Source organism: Euprymna scolopes, chromosome 5 (genome assembly GCF_053919585.1).
Source record: "Euprymna scolopes isolate OS-2025 chromosome 5, ASM5391958v1, whole genome shotgun sequence".
In the NCBI taxonomy this organism is placed as follows: domain Eukaryota; kingdom Metazoa; phylum Mollusca; class Cephalopoda; order Sepiida; family Sepiolidae; genus Euprymna; species Euprymna scolopes.
In genome coordinates this window covers 81073835-81096368 of record NC_136486.1, presented here as the reverse complement: position 1 = coordinate 81096368, position 22534 = coordinate 81073835, and the positions used below count along the sequence as shown (strand labels likewise).

Below are 22534 nucleotides of genomic sequence, written 5' to 3'. Positions count from 1 at the left end.
ATGATGCAGATATATCAAAATAACAGTCATACTTAAGCCTTGATGCAAAAGTGGAGTTAATTCCAGTTTTGAATAAGGTATATGTTCAAATTTTTTCAATATCTGAATCAACTCATTACCCATCATTGATTTCATAGTAAAAGATAACAATAAGTGCTCTGATGACAAGAATCATCCTACATGCAAGATCTATAACTTAACCAAAACAACTAGTTTTGGTAGAAGTGTTGAAAATTAGCCAACAATGGCTTTAATGTTTTAATGAATTCATTTAGCCTCATAGTAGTGAATTGAGCTTCAAAGAAATCAATAGCTAATTTTCACATCTTTTTGAGGAACATCACCCCTACCCTCTCCCACAAGCAATTCCAAAGAAAATTTCAGAAATTTGGCCTGATGCTAACATCTCATCTTAAATACTATTAATCAAATAAGAAAAATCAATCAATCTGAAAGACCAAAAGTGCTCAATCCAATAATAACTAAAAGCTAATGATCAAATGGAGATTTTAAACAGTTTTTTAATTAGGTAATTTTTGACTTCATATGCAGATGCATTAACCACCCCCCATTGCTGTCAAAAAATTTTTTTCATAGAGTTTCATCTTAATTGAGTGTTTATGAATTTCACTTCATGTGCAATATAAAAGAAAACAAAACAATGATAAATATTTAAAGAACAAATAATATTTGAAAACTAATGGAGTAATTAGTTTTCAAATATTATTTTTTTTCTTTGCAAGCAATCATTCATCAAAAAGTGCCCTCTATTGAATACCAAAATATACAAAATTCATTTAGTGTTGCTAAACAGAACGAGTGACTTTTATTAAGAAAAAGAGCAAACCTTTCTGTAAGCTTTCTTAATATCATCTCCCGTAGCAGTCTTTTTGACTCCCAATAACTCATACAATGAATCTCCAGAACTCCTGAAAAATAAAATTTATAAATTAGGACGTATAAATCTTTTCAGTATAATATATTTATTTTCTCATTTAAATTGTCTTGTATGAATAATAACAAAAACAACAACAGGGATGTATGTGGCTAAGGACCAAAAAAGCTAACATCGAAATGAAATTTCTAATCTGGGACCCACGGCCCCTCTCCTCACTACCAATTTCCCTCCAACTGCAATATGTGTAAAATTTAATGTAAAACGTTCCAAATTTCTGGACTACTTTAGCTTTTTAAGAGCAATTAATTAAAAAGTATTTCTGCTATGAGAAATAAATTCTATACAATATGTTGGAAATATAAAATAATTTAAAAAATGCAAAATAAATATTTTAAAAAACTGTTTATTAAATTATATTTTTTAAAAAGATGTAACTCTAGTTCATGGCACATACATTTGAGTTTTTATTTCTATGACTAAAATTCTCAAAAGACAAATAAAATTTGATTTATAATTTCTATTTTAACAATGGTTTTAAAATATTTCAGTACAACAATACAGGTACTTATATTCAGTTTCAATTAAATACATTATCTTTTGTTTATATATATATATATATATATATATATATAATACAGACATGGCTTACACTTTTACAATATATGTACATCTATATAATTATAAAACTCAAATGATTTTGTAACGAGTGATGTAATCCACTTTCCAGTTTACGACATCCAGTTGCACATGCGCGCATAAACATTAACCCATAACAACGTAAACAAATAAACACAAATCGCTTCTTTTGCAGATTTTGACCTGCGCACTGAAATATTAACGTTATTATTTCGAAATTATTATTTAACATGGGAAGAGTGGGGGTGTTTTGCAACTATTCTTTATTACAACTATACTGTCATTATTTTCTTACAACTAAACTTTAACCCATTCACAAACATAACAATTGTAGTAAAGCCAAGACTACTACTATTCTTTATCCATCCCTTTTCCTTCCTTCCTTCTTTTTTTATTTTTTGTTTACATTTCTAGATACAAAATGGTTGTGTGAGAATGGTGAATTTGTTGACACATTTACTAATCTGTTTCAATATTAGTTTTACTTTATTTTATTTATTTAGGTTTTATTTTTTTGCTTCAGGTTTTATTAATTATTATTTTTTTTTTTTTAGATTTTAAGTATAACTTGGTTGAAGGATTCCAATATGGGTTTTTCATTCTTATATTTCTCATCGGTAGGTTCATGTGCATTTTTGCTGCTAAATGACTTTTGTCGGCGTTCGATTCATAGGGAAATCATGTTTAATTTTCGACTTTTGAGCGATTATTCAGAAAAATAGGTAACTTTACACAAATAGGGAGTATTTTTTTTTCATGTTTGAGTGATCCGTCCGTGATTTTTCATTTTAATATACTTCCATAGAAATGTTTCTGTTATGTCAAAAAAAAAAAACAATTTTCTTTACGTCACAAGTGTCACGTTCATACATGAATTCCATAGCTAATATAACATACTGACCCAACGGGTCACAGGTAGTCTATTTATTTATATATATATATATATATATATATATATATTCTAGAAGTGTAAGCCATGTTTAGTTTCAGAACAGTTTCCGATGGTTAGTTGTTCTACACAAATCCTGGAGGTGACTGGTTCGCAGTAGACAGAGCAGTTTCCGATGGTTAATTAGTAAAAGTTCAAAGTTGAATTCCATACCATTGTCAGAGCGAATACGCTTTACTTCACCGTAGAGAGCAATGTCGGCTAAATATTTTTTAGTTGCGAGCAGGGTATCAGATTTGTTCCTTAAAAAACAAAGCATTATTAAACCTGAATGGTCATCTACAAAATTCAACACACATCTATAATGTTCTCTGGCCATCGGTTCCACAGGGCTGTTCATGTCACAATGTACCAGTGATAGGATTTTTGTGGCCTTCTTGTCTGGTATCTTGTATTGATGGTTTGTCATTTTTCCTTGCATACAAACGTTGCAGTTAAAAGGTTTTGGATGTTTTATTTTCATCATCAACAGTCGATAACTTTTTGATATTAGGAATATTGCAGTGCCCAAGAATTTTATGCATGTCTGTAAATCATGGCAGGCGGTTGTCGATGGGACTACGCTATTTAAATAACATAGTCTTCTATTTTCTTTAATGTTGAATACAGTTCCATTCGGGTACACCAGTTTTGATTTATTGGGGCTAAAGTTTATATTTGCACCTTGTTTAATGGCAGCTTGTACAGAAAATATTTTGTTTAAATTTTGGGATTAGAAGAGCGTTTTCTAGAATACAGAAACATAGTTCACCTTTATTGTTTTAGTAATACACACGAACGAAAAAAATGCTTTAGATAATCACAGATTTCAAGGTAGTTCTACTAAAATAGTCATATTTTTCAAACCAAAGCACTTCAAGTCTTCAAATTACTACTGTTTTGTTCGGAAATGAATATACTTTCAAATGAATTAATAAATATGAATGTACATTATATATTTTAAGAGTTTTAAGCAAATAAAATGATAAAAATGTGAACGTCATAAAATGGCGTTTTCGGTAAGGTTTTGTAATGACGCTTCCTATTTTCTAAAGGCCCGTACCATGATTGTATGAAGAATTTTGTTATGAAATTTGGGAACCAATCAGAAGAGGTGTTAATCTTAATACTGTCAAGTGTCCGAAATATTTTGGACCATTTTTTTTTTTTTTTTTTGTTGTGTTAAAAATAAGACTTTAATATGACGAGTATTGAACATTTTGAAAAAAAATTTAATCGGACACCCACTAGTAAGTAAATCATTCTTTTTACTATCTTTAACAATTAAAAGTAGTGTGTTGAGTAGGACTGCGGTAATTGATAATAATTTAAAAGGAACTACCCGAAAAAAAAAATGTTTCTATTTCTCGAGTTTTGTCAAATAAAGTTAGTATTAGTAGCAGCAGCAGCTGTAGTAGTGGTCATAGCACAGTATAAACAACACGTGTTCTTTAATTTTTATTCACAAACGAATTATGAAAATATGAATATAAATGTTCTGATATGTTTAATTAGAAAATGTTATCAGAATAACATTAGTTTAGAACTATTCGGCTTTCAGAATGTATAATCCCAACCAATTCGGCATTATGAATTCATTATAATTTCTCACATTTCTGATCAAATTTAAAAACATGGTTAAAAAAAACAAAGTAAACTTTTGTAGATATATAGCTTACATGCACTTTTATTCATTGCATTAGTTTTGAACAGTGAATTAAAACAATGTTTTACTGCAAACAGCCACAAATGTTTTTTTTCAAAATCAAAAGATGTATGAAAATCTCGTTTATACACATAGATTCGAAAAAGTTGTCAAAAAACAAATATATACCAAATAAATGTTATCAAAGGCAAGAGAAGTTACTTTTCTACCTAACTGGATATGTTTTTAGTGTTTATATTTAATGTAACATGTTTATTCAGCTTGAAAAAACAGTATTTACCGATGTATTCAAAAATTTAAAATGGCGGCCGACTCTCTCTTTGAGGGGGTAAGTTTGGGAAAATGAGTTATAAATAAAAAAACAGACAAAATACTGTTAGAAATTCGCTCAATATATGTTACCGTGACATAGGCGGATATATATTTGGTGAGTTTTTAACAGTATTTTGTCTAGTTTTTTATTCTTAATTAATTTTCCCAAACTTACCGTGTGAAAGAGATAGTCGGCCGACATAACTTTCCAATACATCAGTAAGCACTGTATGTTTTTTGAGCTGAATAAACATGTTACATTAAATAAAAACACTAAAAACATATCCAGTTAGGTAGAAAAGTAACTTCTCTTGCCTTTGATAACATTTATTTGTTATATATTTGTTTTTTGACAACTTTTTCGAATCTATGTGTACAGTAATACAAACCTCGTTATTTTTTTTTCTACTTATTAAGCGAAAGGTATTTTTACCACCTGTTCCAACGTAGTATAAACGGCCTATGGAATAAACACCTTCAACCTCGAAAATAGAAATCAACAAATTTATGGAATTTTCTTCGAAATTTCGTAACACAGATTTTTATTAAATTAAAACTAAATAACATTTGCTGACTTATTTACCTGTCGAATACACACACACACACACACACATAACTTTCTAAAACACTCTTTAACTCTAACAATAACACTAAGTTCGAGTGGCAAGCCCCCCCCCCCAACAAAATACCTCTGTAAGCCACATACAAGCATCTAAAACAAGCAAAAAATAGATCCTTCATTATAGAAAAATACACATAAAAAATAAATTGGTTAACTGTCCTAAAATGCTAGAATGGCCTGGAAATGGTGAATTATTTTACATTAAATTTTTGTGAAACTACCCCCCCCCTCTAATATTGTTTTTGTTGTTTTTGTTTCTGTCAAGTCTTCAGTATGTTCACACATGATTTTCATTAGCCCTACAATTAATTCAAAGTCCGAATGGCAACCCTCCCCATATTCTCATTGCATAGAAACCCTCCTACAACCACACATAATTGTCTTTAAAAAAATATAAAACAAAAAGCATACAGGATTTATCTCCTATAAAAAAAAAACAATTAATTGCCCTAAAACGCGAGAGTGACCTGTAATGGGGAATTATTTTAAATTAAATTCTAAAATAATTTATCTTTCATTAAAGTTTTTCATGGCATTTCATACATAATTGCCTGAAAAGGTAGAATCACATTTTGGAGGGGTGGTCAGAAGGAGTTGAGTGGGGTTAAACAGAAGGTGTTAATCTACAATAATACCAAAGAAATATTGCAATATATTCATTTTTAAATGGTCTTATGTTTAGATTTAAGTTTTTTATACATAAAGCACATTACAATTCAACTTTGAGTTCTCCAACTTCTTTTCTGTTTATGGATACATGGCATTTTTAAGGAATTGCTGCATATTTATGCACATTTACTGCAGATTATTTGGAAACCATGAACTTTTGGAGATTTTCAGTTGCATATTTTGATTCCTTGTACAAAAATACACTTATGGTAAATTTAATTGCTTAGTCTTGTGTTTTAACAAAGATATGACAGTTTTACTGAAAAAGTAGTGTAAAAAATGTGACGAAACGCATATGGTCTTAAAGAGGGGAAAATATCCAAACGTGTGAGGCACAAAAATAGTCATAACTTCCTTAATTTTAATCAGATTTTTTAAATTTAAAAAGATTCTTTCTTAGCTCATCAAGCTCTTTCTATGCATACCAATATTGAAATATTTTAAGCTATTTCAATTTTTACATGTGTATTGCAATTGTTTCTTAGCTAGATTTTAGCATCACCTCTTTTCAAAATATCATTTACTCGACTGCCGTCAGCAAGTTCTACAAAATGATTTTGTGGCCTAAAGTTGGGATCAAAATTGATAAAATCAAATTCCTTCGTAATCACATGTGCCATGGCACCACAATCGACAAGAAAATTATCATTGTTTGTTGAAGTATTAAACATACATGAAAATAATAATGTATGTTCGCTAACGGAGCTCTCCACATTTTTAATGGAGTCGCCTTTGAAAGTCCTGTATCTACATCCGAAACTCTTGTGATTAGGTCGGCCACAATATAATAAAATAATTTTTGTACTTTTCTTAGGAGAAAAATTGTTTTTGGCAAAGTTGCGGTTTTTATTTCCGGGATGGGTATAATTTATAAATTTGGTGTTTTTATGTGTGCATTTTTAAATTTCATGATATTTTTGCAGATTTGTTTTTTTCTGTGATCATTTTCTCAGTTTCCTCGTAACTTCTAAGTGCCACCTTGAATCGACTAAAAGTCATGGGTTTTTCTATTTGGGTTATCACGGTGGTAAATGGTTTGAAATCACTTGGTAATCCCTTGAGGACCATGGAAATTAACAGACTGTCGCTAATAACTTCAGACATTTTTAAAGAATTTGCAGTGGTTTTGGCTCTTATAATATAATCTGTAATGGTTTCAGCTTCCATTCGTTTTAGAGAGGCCAGTTTAGTATGTAAAGAAATAATTTTGGGTTTTCCTTTCAATAAATAATGCTCTTAACATGTTCAATGCTTTGCAACCATCGTCCAGGGTTTCTCTCATTACCAGTGATAGACTTTGGTCATCTAAGCACTGTATTAATTCTACAAAGACAGTTGCATTCTTTTCAATGAAGTCAGGGTAGTTTATGGTTAGATGTTCTATACAAATCCTGGTGGTGAAATATATATAGGAAATTTGTCTGTGTGTGAATATCCAACTAAAAATTAAAAACTACACAAGACATACCCACAAAGCTGATTATATGTGTTTTCAGCATTATCTCAAAAAAATTTTTTTAAAAAATCATCCTTTAGGATCAACTGGAACAGGATTTCTTATAGAGGGAGGAAACATTTACAATGATTTTTAATGTTATGTAGTCATTTAGAAAGAAATTGTAGATTCATTAGCATTATTAAAGAACTCAAGATAAATAACATCAGACGAATTAGTCTTATCTTTTATTATCTCTTCAGATGATTGTGAAAGAGGGAGACAAAAATCTCAAAGTTGCCTAGGAGCAATAATAGTCATCATAATCATAGCATTTCACTCCATCTCAAGGTCCATTGTCAGACAGCGTTTGAGGCATCCCTGATGGCCGTGTTGGAGCATGCCTCGCTTAAGGCAAAGTCTGTAAGAATGCATGTAACGTGATCGACCTGAGGGAGCCGGGTATGCTAAGATAGTTTTAATAGCTCCCGGGTAACAGCGGATATCCCGAAGATTTACAATAGAGGATATAAATATATATTTTATTTCATTGTCAAAATAGATTACTTATTGTTTGGAAGTCAGAGAGATATATTTTGTAATTCAAAATTGATGACAGAAATCTTGGAACAATAAAATTGGCATTGTCTGGCTCCGACGAACTCAGTGCCAGATGTTCGGACTGACAGTCGGTGATCTTAGGGTCATGAGAATTTAATGTTGACTTGAATCTCAGATTGCAAGCTAACGATATAACTGAAGTGTACACTTGCAATCTGGGTTTTTCCGTAAGTGTGTGGCGTGATTTGATTGGCTTAGGAAATCATCTCCCCCACACCTGATCTTAATATATAGTGCTAGTATCGCGTGAAATTAGCCAGTTTCCAGTCAGAGTTTGTGCGTGGAACTCGAAGTAACCACACCGCTCCCAAGACGTGACCCTCTCTTCCAAACCATCTGAGACCATCTGTGAAGAGAAGAGAGATTTGAGATTTTTAAAAACTTACTAAGAACTGAACCATATATTTGTAAAAAGATCTGTAATATATTTTGTGAAGTAGAATAGAATTCAAGCGTCTGTTGTCCTTCTTGCCTGCGTGAGTTTTGTTATTCATTTTCAGCATACCAGATTCAATGTGACGGCCTCCAGAAGTATGAAGACGACAGAAGCCAAGTTTTTAAAGATCAGGGGTTCTTACGCAACTTTATAAGAGGAGGTGTTACAGGTGGTGCCGTGACCAGGACGACCTTTGGACAACAGAGGCCAAAAAAAAAAAAAAAAGGGTGCTGAGATTGCGTTATAATCTTACAGGTGGAACCATGACCTAAGGATATCGACCCGAAAAAGGGTGAGACTTATTTTTTTTTTTTTGTTACCACGGACACAAAAACAAAAAGGAAAAAAAATATTTCCACAGCGAAGCAGAGAAAGACTTTAATAATAGGAAAAGACAGACAGATGGAGATGGTTGAAAAAAAGAAAAAGGACAAACTCAGAGAAAAAGAGAGAGGAAGAAAAACTCAGAGACATTTGAAATAAGAAAAAAAAAAAGAAAAAACCCTTAAGAGAGAAAAGAACACGGAAAAACATAGAAAAACGCACATTTGAATAAGTCAGAAAAAGAAATTGCACGCGTGAAAAAAAAAAAAAAGACTTAAAGAAAAAGGAGGGGAAAGAGACAGGAGAAATTGAAGAGCGAACTATTTTTTTCCTCTCTCCCCCTTCCATTAACTGCCAGAGCGCGCGACGAGTCAACGAAGAAGAAGAAACACAGACCACAGTAAGCGAACCTTATTTTTCTCTGCTTGACTGTTTGCGCAATTCGGCCTTCGCAGTGGCAGAGAGAGAGAGAGAGAAAGGAAGATTATTGAGTTAGACAGAGCGTAAGAATTGTGTTTTTTGCATTGTCGCTGTGAAAGTAAGGTTATGTTAGTATGAATATTAACATTAGTGATCAAATAAGGAGAGAGGTGCGTGCTTGCAGGTCATAGTAGTAATATTAGCGAGTTAAAGGCGGAAAGAGGGGTGATTTGTTGCAGACGTGAAGTGAGCCACTTGAACAAATTGAGCTATAGTTCTTTTGCTTATATTGAGTTGGAAGCTTAAAAGAGAAGAAAGAGAAAGTTTTGTTTTTTTTGTTTGAAATACTGAAATAAATCGATTATAATCCAATTGACGCTTAAATGAATCTTATATTTTTGTCTATATTGAGTTAAAGGCTGGGGAGGAGGAAGAAGGAAAAGAGAGTGAACGGAACTCATAAGTGATTGTGAAATCTTTCTTTTTGTGATCTAAGTATATCGATTGCATAATTGTTTTTTTATTATTCTTTTTTGTTGTTTATGTAATTTTTCTCTCATGTATAGGTTAATTGATATTGTGTATATCTGAATGTTTTTAATATCATGGGGCCGCAGAGAGATAATCAATAATACTGATGAGATAAATAACGGAATTATGCGAAGGTCTAGTTAAGACGTAAGAAAGATTTCTTAATTGCGATCCCAGCGTAAAAAGGGATTTCGAGATGTAGGCATTTTAGCACCAGGAGGGGGGGGGTCAGGGAGCAATGGTGTTGGTGGCAGAGGTCAGGATGGAATTAACTTTTTACGATGAAAGAGAGAAGGCCTTAGCAGCCCTCTCGGCGATGTTGATTGAAAAAGACATCAAGAGCAACCTGGCAGCCCAGAAAAATTCCTGGAGGGTCGGAAGACTGGCTTGATTCTGGTTGATGTCACCAGAGGTCAACGATAAAAGATTAGAATAACGTGGTTGAGGTTAAATGAGAACTGTGTCCGGGAGTTTAGAGGTATGTGTGTTTTGGGTAAATCAAAACAAAATAATAAAAAATCGTTGCCCGGGTGTTTGTGTCGGGGATTAAGATAACGACGCTGTCCGGGGAAAAAAAAAAAAAAAAAAAAAAAAAAAACGAAGGGGGGGGGGGTACAAAAACAAAATAACACAGAAAAAAAATATATCTGATAACTCAAATTCAACCTGCAATCGCTGTCACTTAATCCAATGTGCTATGGTTGCATGGGCGAATGTAGGTTGGTTTTTATAATATTTAAACGAATTCAAGATGCATGTTGATGCATGTGTAGAAGCCATCTTGTCATGAAGATACAATTTTTTTTTTTTTTCCACCCCTCCCTGTAAAAAAAGAGCCGTTGAGGATGAAGGAATGAATGTTTTGCGGCAATTTTTCGATATTTGTCAGACGAAGGTTCGAGCTTCAAAATGATACTGATCTGGCGAAAATCCATGGCCTCTGTCGAAAATTTTTGCGAAACACACACACACACACACATTTTCACTTATATATATATAGATAGTACGGGCCATGCTGAGTAGCTCTGCTAGTGTACAGTAAAGACTTGTCATTTATATTTGTAGATAAAAATAATAGTTTGGTATTTTCCTTTAAAATTCTGACACTACTGAGAAATACTGAATACAAGAACAATACTAAACTATGAGCTTTCTTTGCTTTAAACTTTCTTCCTCTGTGATGAAGAGTAAATTTCTTAAAACAATTCTTACCTTTGTTCTTGTTCTTACTTTTATATCAACACAAAACAAAATATTAATCTTATTCTCAGCCAACTCAGCAAACTAATGAAAACATCACAAATGGGTTTCAGTATTTTTTTTTTTTAAAGTTCTACTCGAGAAATACTATTAGTTTGTTTAGTACCACAAAGTATGTGTGTGTATGATTTTTCTCTATATGTAACTTTTATAAATACACAAATTGTCATGAATAATTGTGTGTATGGGGGGGGGGCTTTGTTTATAACTTACAATTTAACAGTGGATTGCAATTTGTTGATTAATCAAGTTAACTCAGCAGAAGCAACAAGCCAGAAAAAAAACTTAATCACCAATTCTAAGCCGTTTCTCGATAAAATAAAACGGTATTCATAGAGAGAAATATGCATTTGGTTCATATAAAAACAATCAGTGCATTTAGAAAAAAAGAATAAAATTCCTTTTGCACTTATAAACGATTACAACTTAAAATCACATATACCTAAGCAGTAGCAGAGAGGCATATCCATTGTGTGAATTTAAAAAAGAGCTTTTTACTGTCGGAATGAGAAATCTGACAAAATATACAGATTGTAATGAGTAAAGCCGATTTCCCTTGAAGTAAATGAGAAGGAGAATCATTTGAGATATACATAAAAGCTTCAAATGGCAACATGTATAATGTGATGTACTGCATTTGTAAATATTAAAAAGTGTAATGCAGTGAAGCAGATTTGAACAGTCAGCCTCAGAGTTACAAATGATTTATTATTTCAAACTTCATATAAAAAGGTGGATGATTTTCCTGTTGGCTGCAAGTAGCAACTAGCATCCTAAAGCTAAAAGCAATCGCAGTGATAGAAAGATTGGGCAATCGAACTGATGTTGCCCCATTGTGATGGTTGGTAATACTGGGCACAAATTAACATATTTTGCCGCTATTCATTTTGGCTTGGGGGTATGTTCCCTTAAGTCTGTAATGATGTCTACAGTAAGACAAACAAAAGGTAACTTGCAAAAGAAACATGAAGACATGGTTATAGTATAATACACAATTTCACACTTAAATGCAACAAAAATAAAATTGAATGAAAATAAGAATGAAAGGATTTTTTGCACAGCACTCTAGTATTCTTTGTAGCATATACTTACATTTATCAACAGTTCAAAGTCAATACTCATTTAGCTGTTTACATATCTTTTTGACACCATATGTTTTAATCATATTTGTTTTATATTTATCTTGTATATAATAAAGTAGACACAATTTTCCCCCCTCTGGACGAAACTGTTGTAGGTTGCCAACACCAGATGGCACATAGAAAATTATGTTTATGTCATTATCTAGCTATAAAACACAATTACATACACATTACTTTGTAATATTAAAGCATTACTTTTATTCCGAGGAGCGCCATGACCATCATCGTCATAACCTACAAAGGAAGTGGCTAAAATTTCATCCTCTCTATAGAGAGACCTCTTTTTACTTTCCTGTGTGTTAAACGTCATTAAATGACAACCAATTTCATACACAAAAGCATAGTCTTAACCCTTACATGCGACACAAATAATACTCTTATATTGTTTATTTGTGAAAATATTACACTCCAAAACAAAAACAAAAATACATTTTCTTTTTTCTAACAAGTAAGTTACATTTACTGTTGGCTTCTTTGAGAATCCATTAATGCATTTTCAAGCACGATAGCAACACAGAGAGAGAAAGATAGAGAGACACATATCATTTTCTTTTTTTTTGCATTCCAACAAAATGTTTATTTACCATAGACATGCCTAACAATTTAATAAAAAAACAAATATATTGTAAAACTTGAATTTAACTTGACCATACTATTTATAGCAATAGCGCGGTATGCATCACTTCAGTTTACATAGTTTATTTTAAATATATAGTGAATGTTACCAAGACCAATGGTTGTCATGTTTGAAAGCGTTAAGAAAGGAAAGTTTATCTGTTCAGTTTAATGAAGAAACTGGATGCAATTACACAAGAGGTGCAGCAGAGTTACATCTAGATTGAGTGGGCAAGAAATATAATAGAGATAGACAAGAACTTATATGTAGAGAAAGTATATTCCGATGGCAAGTCTAATGTTGGTCAGAAATTAACTCATCTTAGAAAAAATAGTTTAAATTACTATATGTAGTAATTTAAATTACACATAATTTAAATTTTTTTTTTTTCCTTCTCTATATAACTCTTGAGTATATCTGATCTATCCCTAGAAGTCCGCTCTCTTATCGAATCTATTAGCACTGTTAGCTTACCCCCTCCCCCCATTATAAATGCTGGACAGACAGATTTCTGAAAAAACTATACTTTATACATACAGGAAAAAAAAAAAAAAGCCAAATAACACTGACAAACCAGTCAGAATTAAGGTTCATATGAAAACTAAAAATACAGAACAAAATCAACGGGGTGTAAAGTTCCAGGGGATCAACTCTTGAGGTAAACATAGATTAAATAAAAATAAATAGTTTTGTCATATTTGATATAACCAGATATATGGAAGATGTAAATACCACGCCTGTTAACACTTGACAGAATTTCAACAAGCCAAAAATGACAACTAAAAATAATATAAATATTTTGAGGTTGATTATTCAAGTCAAGAAAAATGGAAGACAACACAAAGCTAAAAAAAAAAAAAAGAGAGCAGACAAAAAAACAGAAAAGGACAGGAGAGAGGTAAAAAATATAAAGAAAAAGGAGAAATAAAAGAAAAATAGAAGAGTAAAGAGATATGGACTTCCACTTTCCTTCTACATAAAGTTGACATCAGTTCAGCTAAGTTTTCTTTGATGATTAAAAAAAATACACATACAGCTCCACACACATTCTATACAAAATTGATTATTTTATACTAGCAGGGAGACTCAACGTTGCCCGGGATTGAATGAGAATCAACAAATGTTTCACCCTCCCATATTTTGTCGTTGAAATCGCCTACTTTTCAATCAAGTTGATTAATTGCCTGTTCAAGTTAGGGATCCACTGTGGTGCATAGGGAGGAAGTGTCACTTGCCTCCCCACAGGGACTTGGTACACAATACATTGTAGTTTATATTGCACTGTAGAGAACCTACTGTTGATTTCATAAATTATTTTATATAATGGCTTGAATTAAAGTTTAAAATGCAAATATCCAGTATCATGGCTCAGTTGTGCTCTAAATAGAAATATTCATTTCGAATGTGCCCCTGTCATATCAAAGAACTTACTGTCGATTTTATATGCGTGGCTTTTCTGCTTATGAGGTAATAAAACTTCTCAAATGTACTTGTGATGTTAGGTTGTATAAGGCGTTAACTAACTGTTCCTTCTTCCATAAGATTTTTTTTGGATTATCGATACTTATTGAAGACTTTTTTTTTCTTTACATGGAGGTCACCACTTATCAAGGCTCAGAGGCCACTGGAGGATAAGGTTTAATGGGTATACATCAGACATTGTTGTTTTAGTGTAGTAAACATTAGTGGGAGTTTTGTAACTTGGATTACTTAGGGGGACGGTTCAATAAGAACTTGTTCACGTTGGGCTTGAAGACAATCAGATTGTAGTCAGCTGGAAAGCAGGCAAACGGAATAGAATTCCACAGGCGAGCAGTTCTAAGAAAGAAGCCCTGTTCATGGAATCTACGTTTAGGTGTGGGAAATTGTTGATAGTGGTTCTGGTTAGACGAGTGTTTTTCATGAAAGTCTGGGGAAAGGGGGCACCATAGATTGAAGTTCAGATGAGCACCTGCCATGAAAATAACGATAAAGCAGAAACAGGCTCGCTACGTCTCTTCTGTGGAAAAGAGGTTACAGGGAAGAGAAAAGGGCATCCCCCACTAAGCTACAAAGTCTATTTTGAACTCTGTCAAGACAGGATAAGCTGCTTCTAGCAGCTCCTGCCCAGATGTGGCAACAGTACTCCATCGTTGGCCAAATCTGGTTTTTATATAGGTAGAGAATTGCATTAGGAGTGAGATATCTACTAGAGCGGTAGAAGGATCCCACCATTTTTCCAGCGACTTTGGCAATGGAGTTGATATACGTGTTCCATTTCAGATCGGGAGTAAGGGTCAAGCCCAAAAGCTTGTCAAAACATGAAGCCTCCCTAAGACGAGAGGCATTCATTTCGATTGATAGCAGCTGGGCAACAGAGCGTTGATAATGTAAAGTATGAAGCTTGTTTTAGATGCATCAAAAGTAACCAGCCACTTTTTCCCCCATTGTACCACGTGCTCAAGATCAGAGAAGAGAGAGTCAGAGAGAACTTGTTTTTTTTTTTTTTGTTTTGTTTTTTTTTACACAGTGATCACCACTTATCAAGGCCCGGAAGCCACTCAGGAATAAAGGTTATTGCAAGTACATTATGTTAGTGTGGAGATTTGATGAAGTGTTTACTTAAGGGGGCGGTTCATTAGGAATTTGTTAACGTTGGACTTGAAGACATCCAAGTTGTAGTCTGGTGAGAAGCAGGCAGACGGAACAGAGTTCCACAGGCGTGCAGTTCTAAGAAAGAAGCTTTGTTCATGGAATCCGCGTTTTGATTTAGGCACAGATATAGAGTGGGGGAAATTTTTTCACAGTGGATTCAGCTAGACGGGTGTTTTTTGTGAAAGATTGTTTACAGTCTTTGAAGTGCTACCATAGATGGTAGTGTCATCAGCATAGATGTCTACGAATGATCTAAGGATGTGATTTGGAAGATCATTGATGTAGATCAGGAAGAGAGTTTGACCCAGGATGGACCCCTGAGAGACTCCAGCATTAATACTGGGAGCTCCTGATTTCTGCCCATCAACCACTACTCTTAAGAACCTATCAGAAAGAAATGATTTAATAGTTGAAAAGATATTTCCAGCTATACCATGACTGGAGATCTTGTGGAGTAGACCTTTATGCCATACCTTATCAAAGGCCTTTGATATGTCAAGAGCAATTGCCCTAGAGAGGAAGCCTCCGTCGAGGGATTCACCAATCCTATGAGATAACTATAATCATGTCTGCTGTGGATCTAGCAAAATGGAAACCATATTGCATATCACTAAGAAGGTTATTTTTGCTGAGATGGTTGACTACTTCCTTATTTAGCACAGATTCCAGCAGCTTACTCATGATGCATAGGAGACTTATTGGTCTGTATTGAGAGGGAGATGAGCGATCACCTGAGTTCTTAAATACAGGGCATACTGATGAGATTTTACAAGGTGTTGGGAAGCATTTCTCCTTAAGATAACGCTTAAATAACTTTGTAAGTATGCGCGCTAGTTCCGGTTGAAGCCTTTTGAGCACTATAATTGCACAAGACCCTCTAAAAACCACGCATAATTGCATTGAAAAAAAAATTAAAATGCACAAGATTTATCTCACCAAGAAAAAAAAAAATGATTAACTGCCCCAAAACGCTAGAATGGCCCAAAATAGGGGGTTATTTTACATTAAATTCTAAAACAATTTTTGTTTATCTTTCATTAAAGTTTCTCAGGCTGTTCACATGTATTTATCTAAAAAGATAGAATAACATTTTAAGTGGTCAAGTGTGAGGGAATTTAACAGAAAGTACCAACCCACAACAATACCAAAGAAATATTGCAATTTAAACAATCCCATATTTAGATGTCAGCCTTTTGTACATAAAATGCATTACAATTCAACTTTGAGTTCTCCAACCTCCCCTCCTATAATGGATACATGGCATTTTTAAGGAACTGCAGCATACCTATGTGCATTTACTGAAGACCACTTGAAAATCATCCATTTCTGGAGATTTTCCACATTACATCCTGATTTTTTGCACAAAAATATGGCAAATTTCATTGCTCAATCTCCTGTTTCAACAAAGATATAACACCCCTATTGAAAAAGTAGTGCAAAAAATGTGACAAAACGCACATGATCTCAAAGAGGAAAAAATATCCAAACGTCATAACTTCCTTAATTTTAATTGGATTCAAAAAATTCAAAAAGACTTCTTCCCAGCTTATCAAGCTCCTCCCATGCCTGCCATTATTGAAATATGTTAAACCATTTCAATTTTTTTTATCTAGCAATTAAGGGAATTCATTTTTTTAAAGAGTTCATTTGACATTAGTGGTTCATAATTATTGGCTTTAGAAAATTTTATGGCTCAGATTTTGAACATCAAATTATTTTTAAATACGCAAACTTAGGTAAATGAGGGGTGTGAAACTTAACAAGAATTAAGATAAACAGACAAAACCTGTCAAAGAACACTGCCAGGCACATTTGTCTAAGAAAAAACAAAAACGGCCCAGCCATCTAGAAGGTTCATAGAGAACAAACTCATGGACAAACTTTGTCCAAATATTCCACATCTTCTGTTCTTAAGGAATAATTGTGTGTACAGTTACAACATTGATATCAAACTGTACTTATTGTCTTTATAGACACATGACGGTCCTTATCCATGAAATTCTTTATTTGGCCAATCAATTGATTGGCTGATTTCCTTACTCCTCCCACACCTCTCATCATCCCTCACAGACTCCGTCTTCCTTGAATCTCTCATGCCACTCAAGAACTGATGCTCAGTTCATGCAAGATGGTTCAAATTTTAATTCTTAAAACACACTTTAAATTTCTTTAAAATAGTTTTAAAATTTACATTTTTATGTTGCCATATTTTGTCTTTTGCATAATCGATTGTATTTTTGTTTTGTCAGTAGAGAGAAAATATAATAGCTGAACTGCCAAACGGTTTCAATAATATTAATAACTATGAAACATTTTTATTATTAGCCTTTAATTTTATTGCCTTCTATCTTCATCCAATCCATCTTTTATATCTTCAGAAATTTTGCTTTACAATCAGTTCACACACATGGAAACTGAAAATCTAAGAACACACTAATTTAACTTCACATCAAGTTTTTCAAAATGTTTAAATTTTTTTAATTTAAACACTTTTTAATCGTCTTTTTTAAGGTCTGACAATGCTCAGAGAGGTTCAGGACAAAAGCTCAAATTTTTTATATTTTACTTCTAATGAAAAACACGAAAGCTAGAGATTAAACAATCTCTAAAGAGATCAAAGCTTGTTAGAATAGTGTTTGCGCATGAGTGTCCTACACCAATCACTGGTAAAAACACAGGTACTTATACAAGTAGAATTACAAGTTGATTTTTTTCTTTTTAGATAATTATTATTTTATCAACTTGCTCATGCAAGAGCTATGTAAAAGATGCTTAAAACCGTTTGAATTATGCAAATACCATCAGTAGTTCAAAATTTATGAGAATCTTAAGTGCCAGAATGTAGGCTTTTTTTTTTTTTTTTTTTTTTTTTTTTTTTTTTTACATGGGTGTCACCACTTATCAAGGCCCAGAGGCCACTCAAGGATAAGGGTTAATAGGTATACATTAGTCATTGTGATTTTAGCATAGTAAACAGTGGGAATTTTGTAACTTGGATTACTTAGGGGGACGATTCAATTAGAACTTGTTCACATTGGACTTTTTCTTTTTTTTTTTCATAGGTATCAACACATTATCAAGGCCAAGAGGCCACTCAAGGATAAGGGTTAAAGAGTGTACAGTAGAAATTGGACAATATAATAATCATTAGTAATGAAAATTTGTTAAATTTGATAACTTATATGGAACGGCTCATCAAGAACTTATTTATGTTAGACTTGAAGACAACCATATTGTAGTCAGCCGGAAAGCAGGAAAACGGAAGACAATTCCACAGGTGTGCAGTTCTAATAAAAAAGCTTTGTTCATGGAATCTACGTTTAGGTTTAGGCACAGATAAAGAGTGGGGGGAATTATTGATAGTGTTTACAGCTAGACGAGTGTTTCTTGTGAAAGTTTGGTGAGGGGGGACCATAGATTGAAGCTCAGTCGAACACTTTCCATGAAAATAACGATACATCAGAGACAAACTCGCAACATCTCTTCTGTGAGATAGAGGTTGCAAGGAAGAGAAAAGGACATCTCCTACGAGGCTACGAAGTCTATTTTGAACTCTATCAAGGCAGGGCAAGTCCTTTCTAGCAGCTCCTGCCCAGATGTGGCAACAGTATTCCATCCTTGGACGTACCTGGCTCTTATATAAATAGAGAATTGCATCAGCAGTGAGATATCTACTGGATCGATAGAAAGATCCCACCATTTTTCCAGCGGCCTTGGCAACAGATTTGATGTACGTGTTCCATTTAAGATCAGGAGTAATGGTCAAGCCCAGAAGCTTGTCAAAACTTGAGGCCTCCTGAAGACGAGAGCCATTCATTTTAATTGGTGCCAGATGTGGATCAGAACGTTGATGATGTAAAGAGAGAAGCTTGGTTTTAGATGCATTAAAAGTAAACCAGCCACTCCTTTCCCCATTGTACTACATGCTCAAGATCAGAGGAGAGAGAATTGGAGAGAACTTGGTCGTTTACTGTCTTAGATGTGCTACCATAAATGGTAGTGTCATCAGCATAAATGTCTACAAATGATGTAAGGATGTGATTTGGAAGATCATTAATGTAGATCAGGAAAAGAGTTGGGCCCAGGATGGACCCCTGAGGGACAACGGCATTAATACTGTGGGCTTCTGATTTTTGCCCCTCAACTACTACTCTTATGAACCTATCAGAAAGAAATGATTTAATAATTGAGAAGACATTTCCAGCTATACCATAGCTAGAGATCTTATGAAGTAAACCTTTATGCCATACCCTATCAAAGGCCTTAGATATGTCAAGAGCAATTGCCCTAGAAAGGTTGCCTCTGTCGAGAGATTTGCTAATCCTATGAGATATAACTGTAAGCACATCTGCTGTAGATCTAGCAGAACGGAAACCATATTGAGTGTCACTAAGAAGGTTATTTTTGTTGAGATGGTTGATTACTTCTGTATTTAACACAGATTCCAGCAACTTACTCATGACGCACAGGAGACTTATTGGCCTGTACTGAGAGGGGGATGAACGATCACCTGAATTCTTAAATACAGGGCATACTGATGAGATTTTCCAGGGTGATGGGAAGCAATTCTCCTTAAGACAACGTTTAAACAGTTTTGTAAGTAAGGGTGCTAGTTCTGGTTGAAGTTTTTTGAGTACTATAATTGGAATACCATCCGGGCCAGTTGCTTTACTGGAATCAAGGTTTTTGATTAGCTTGGCAACATCACGTACAGATATACGTATATCACATAGTGTGTTTTCAGATACAGGAGGAAATATTGGGGGTTGGCGGCCTTGATCGCAAAAGGTAGAATTAGCTGCAAAGTTCTTGACAAAGAACTTTTCCGTGGACATTTTTCTTTAGAAAAAGTGGGCTAAATTACGGACCTCAACATTTCAAGAAATTTGGTAATTTCGCCACCATTTATTTATTTTTCAAGCTATTCTCATGGAACTTGGTACTCTTATGTAAAATTGTATGCTCTTTCTGATTATGCAGTTAAATTTGATGTATCTCTTTACCCTAAGCCATGAATTATAAATTCAGATGTACAAATTTCAATTTTTTTAAAACTGGCACATGGTATCATACAGTGGGTGTTTATTCATGAACAAAACTAAGTATTATATTGGTATTTAAATATATCCTTATTGAGAGTAGGTATTTACCTCCCTCCCCACCAAAGGAGAGCTTAATCTGGGGTGTAGCTATTGAATGCCTAAAGAGCATTTATGCCGGTATTTACTATTCCCCTCACAGAAAAGAAAAAATTGAGTAGATATGAATTCATCTTGGAAAAAAATCAAAGAAAATTTTTCACAGATTTTGGATTTCTGTAAAAGATGGAAATTCCCATAGTCAACCAGAACTTATGAATTTTGGGACCAGTCCAATTTTCAATTTTGTAAATCCTCTCTATCTGGCTCAAAATATACCACTATTTTCTGAGATACAACCATAAACTGTATTCTACATGAATCCTCGAATGTAGCTTCCACAGTATCAGGATACCAGGAATTCTGATAAACAGCAACTGTATATTCACCAGTTAATGGTAATTTTTATCATTTCTACTGTTGTTTTACTGAAAATTCAACTATATAAACAAAGAAATAAACCATAAATTTTTACCTTGTTTCCACCTTAACATTTAAAATGATTACTTTTATAGTTTTATGGTATGCTGAAAACGAATATCCGATTTAAATTTTCTGCAAATAAGTAGTTTTCCGGATATTAAGCAATGTCATTTCTTATATTATTGCTGATGGCCATCTTGGAGCATGCAACTATGAGAAACTATGCCCAAGAAACCATGTGCAATGTACCAGATGGCCACCAGCAATAACATAAGAAATGACATTGCTTAATATCCGGAAAGTTACTTATTTGCAGAAAATTTAAACGCAATATTCGTTTTCAGCATACCCAAAAACCTTGAGAGGTAGTCATTTTAAATAAAAATGTTGGACTGGTTGGGATTGCTTTAATTATATACTCTGATAACCAAATAGCTCTAATTAAACTAATTATGTTCTGATAACAAAATAGCTCCAACTAAATACGTAAAAACATTTTTTTTTATATTCATATTTTTATCTTTTAAATTTTAATTCATTCTGGAATAAAAAAAATTAACAAAAAATTGTTTATTTACAGCTGTGGAATTGCTGATAATATTGCTGCTGCTACTATAGTTTTTAAAAATAGAACAATTTTTTTTCCAAATATCATGATTTTAAGTCACTCGGTATCACAAGAGAAAGCAAGTTACAAGTTTACTTTTAACAGATAAAAATATTAAGATTTATTTAACAGTAGGTGTCCGAAGAAAATTTTTTCCAAAATTTTCCATACTTGTGTTGAAGTCTTTTTTTTAACACAACAAAAATATGAGTGGTCAAAAGAATGTCAAACACCTCAATCTATTAAAACTGGCATCTCTTCTAGTTAATTTCCAAATTTCATAAAAAAAATTCTTAACACAAGCACGGTACGACCATTTACAAATCGGAGGGGGGGGAGTCATTAGAAAATCTTACCAAAAACACTGTTTTATGACGTTCATTTTTATCATTTTATTTGCTTAAAACTCTAAAAATATATAATGTAAATTATTATTTACTAATTCATTTGAAAGTATATTCATTTCCGAACAAAACGGTGGTATTTTGAGAGCTTAAAGTGATTTGGCTTTTAAAATATGACGATTTTAGCAGAAACCCCTTGAAATTCTTGAGCAACACCTATCTTTGCTAAAAGGATTAGGAAGGATGAAAAACTTTCAACTCAAAATTAGAATAGACAACAACATTACACTGATAGCACAACCACCAAGATGGACACCATTTTATATCCAACAAGCAGTAGAGGGAAAAATCAGGGAAATACGAGAAAATGATATCATTGAACGAGTGGAAGGACCCACTCCCCGAGTCTCACCATTAGTAGCAGTACCAAAACCAAATGGAGAAATTGATTTGGAACAATTATATTGAGAGCATTGCCAGGACCGCTGCAAAGAAGGTAGGCTCTCTCTATCGTGTTAGAAAGCTACTAACGCCCGAAAGTATCCTATATCTCTATAAGCCCACCATTCACTCATGTATGGAGTATTGTTGTCATATTTGGGCTGGTGCATCTGCTACCAGTCTCTCGCTCCTAGATAAGGTTCAAAAGAGTCTGATATGTCATCTAAGCTTCAGCTTCTGTCCCATCGATGAAATGTTGCATCCTCTGCCTGTTCTACAAGTATTTTAATGGTGAATGCTCTGGCGAACCGCAAGCACTTGTAACCCCCCCCCTCGACGTAAATACCCCCGACAAACCTGACAAGCAGCTAAATCGCACCCCTACACAGTAGAGATCACTAGATGTAAAAGAGCTTTCTACTCCAGTAGTT

General features: G+C 33.6%; 1 protein-coding gene across 4 annotated transcripts in view; it reads right to left on the bottom strand.

Annotated features, from left to right (window-relative positions):
- LOC145276886 (dnaJ homolog subfamily C member 5-like) overlaps positions 1-22534 on the bottom strand; it is a 125035-nt gene that overhangs the window by 76750 nt on the left and 25751 nt on the right. For all 4 annotated transcript variants that reach the window (XM_080128318.1, XM_080128315.1, XM_080128316.1 and 1 more), the window contains exon 2: positions 848-929. In XM_080128318.1, coding sequence (XP_079984444.1) covers positions 848-929 — 82 coding nt within the window. The remainder of the gene's footprint in view (positions 1-847; positions 930-22534) is intronic.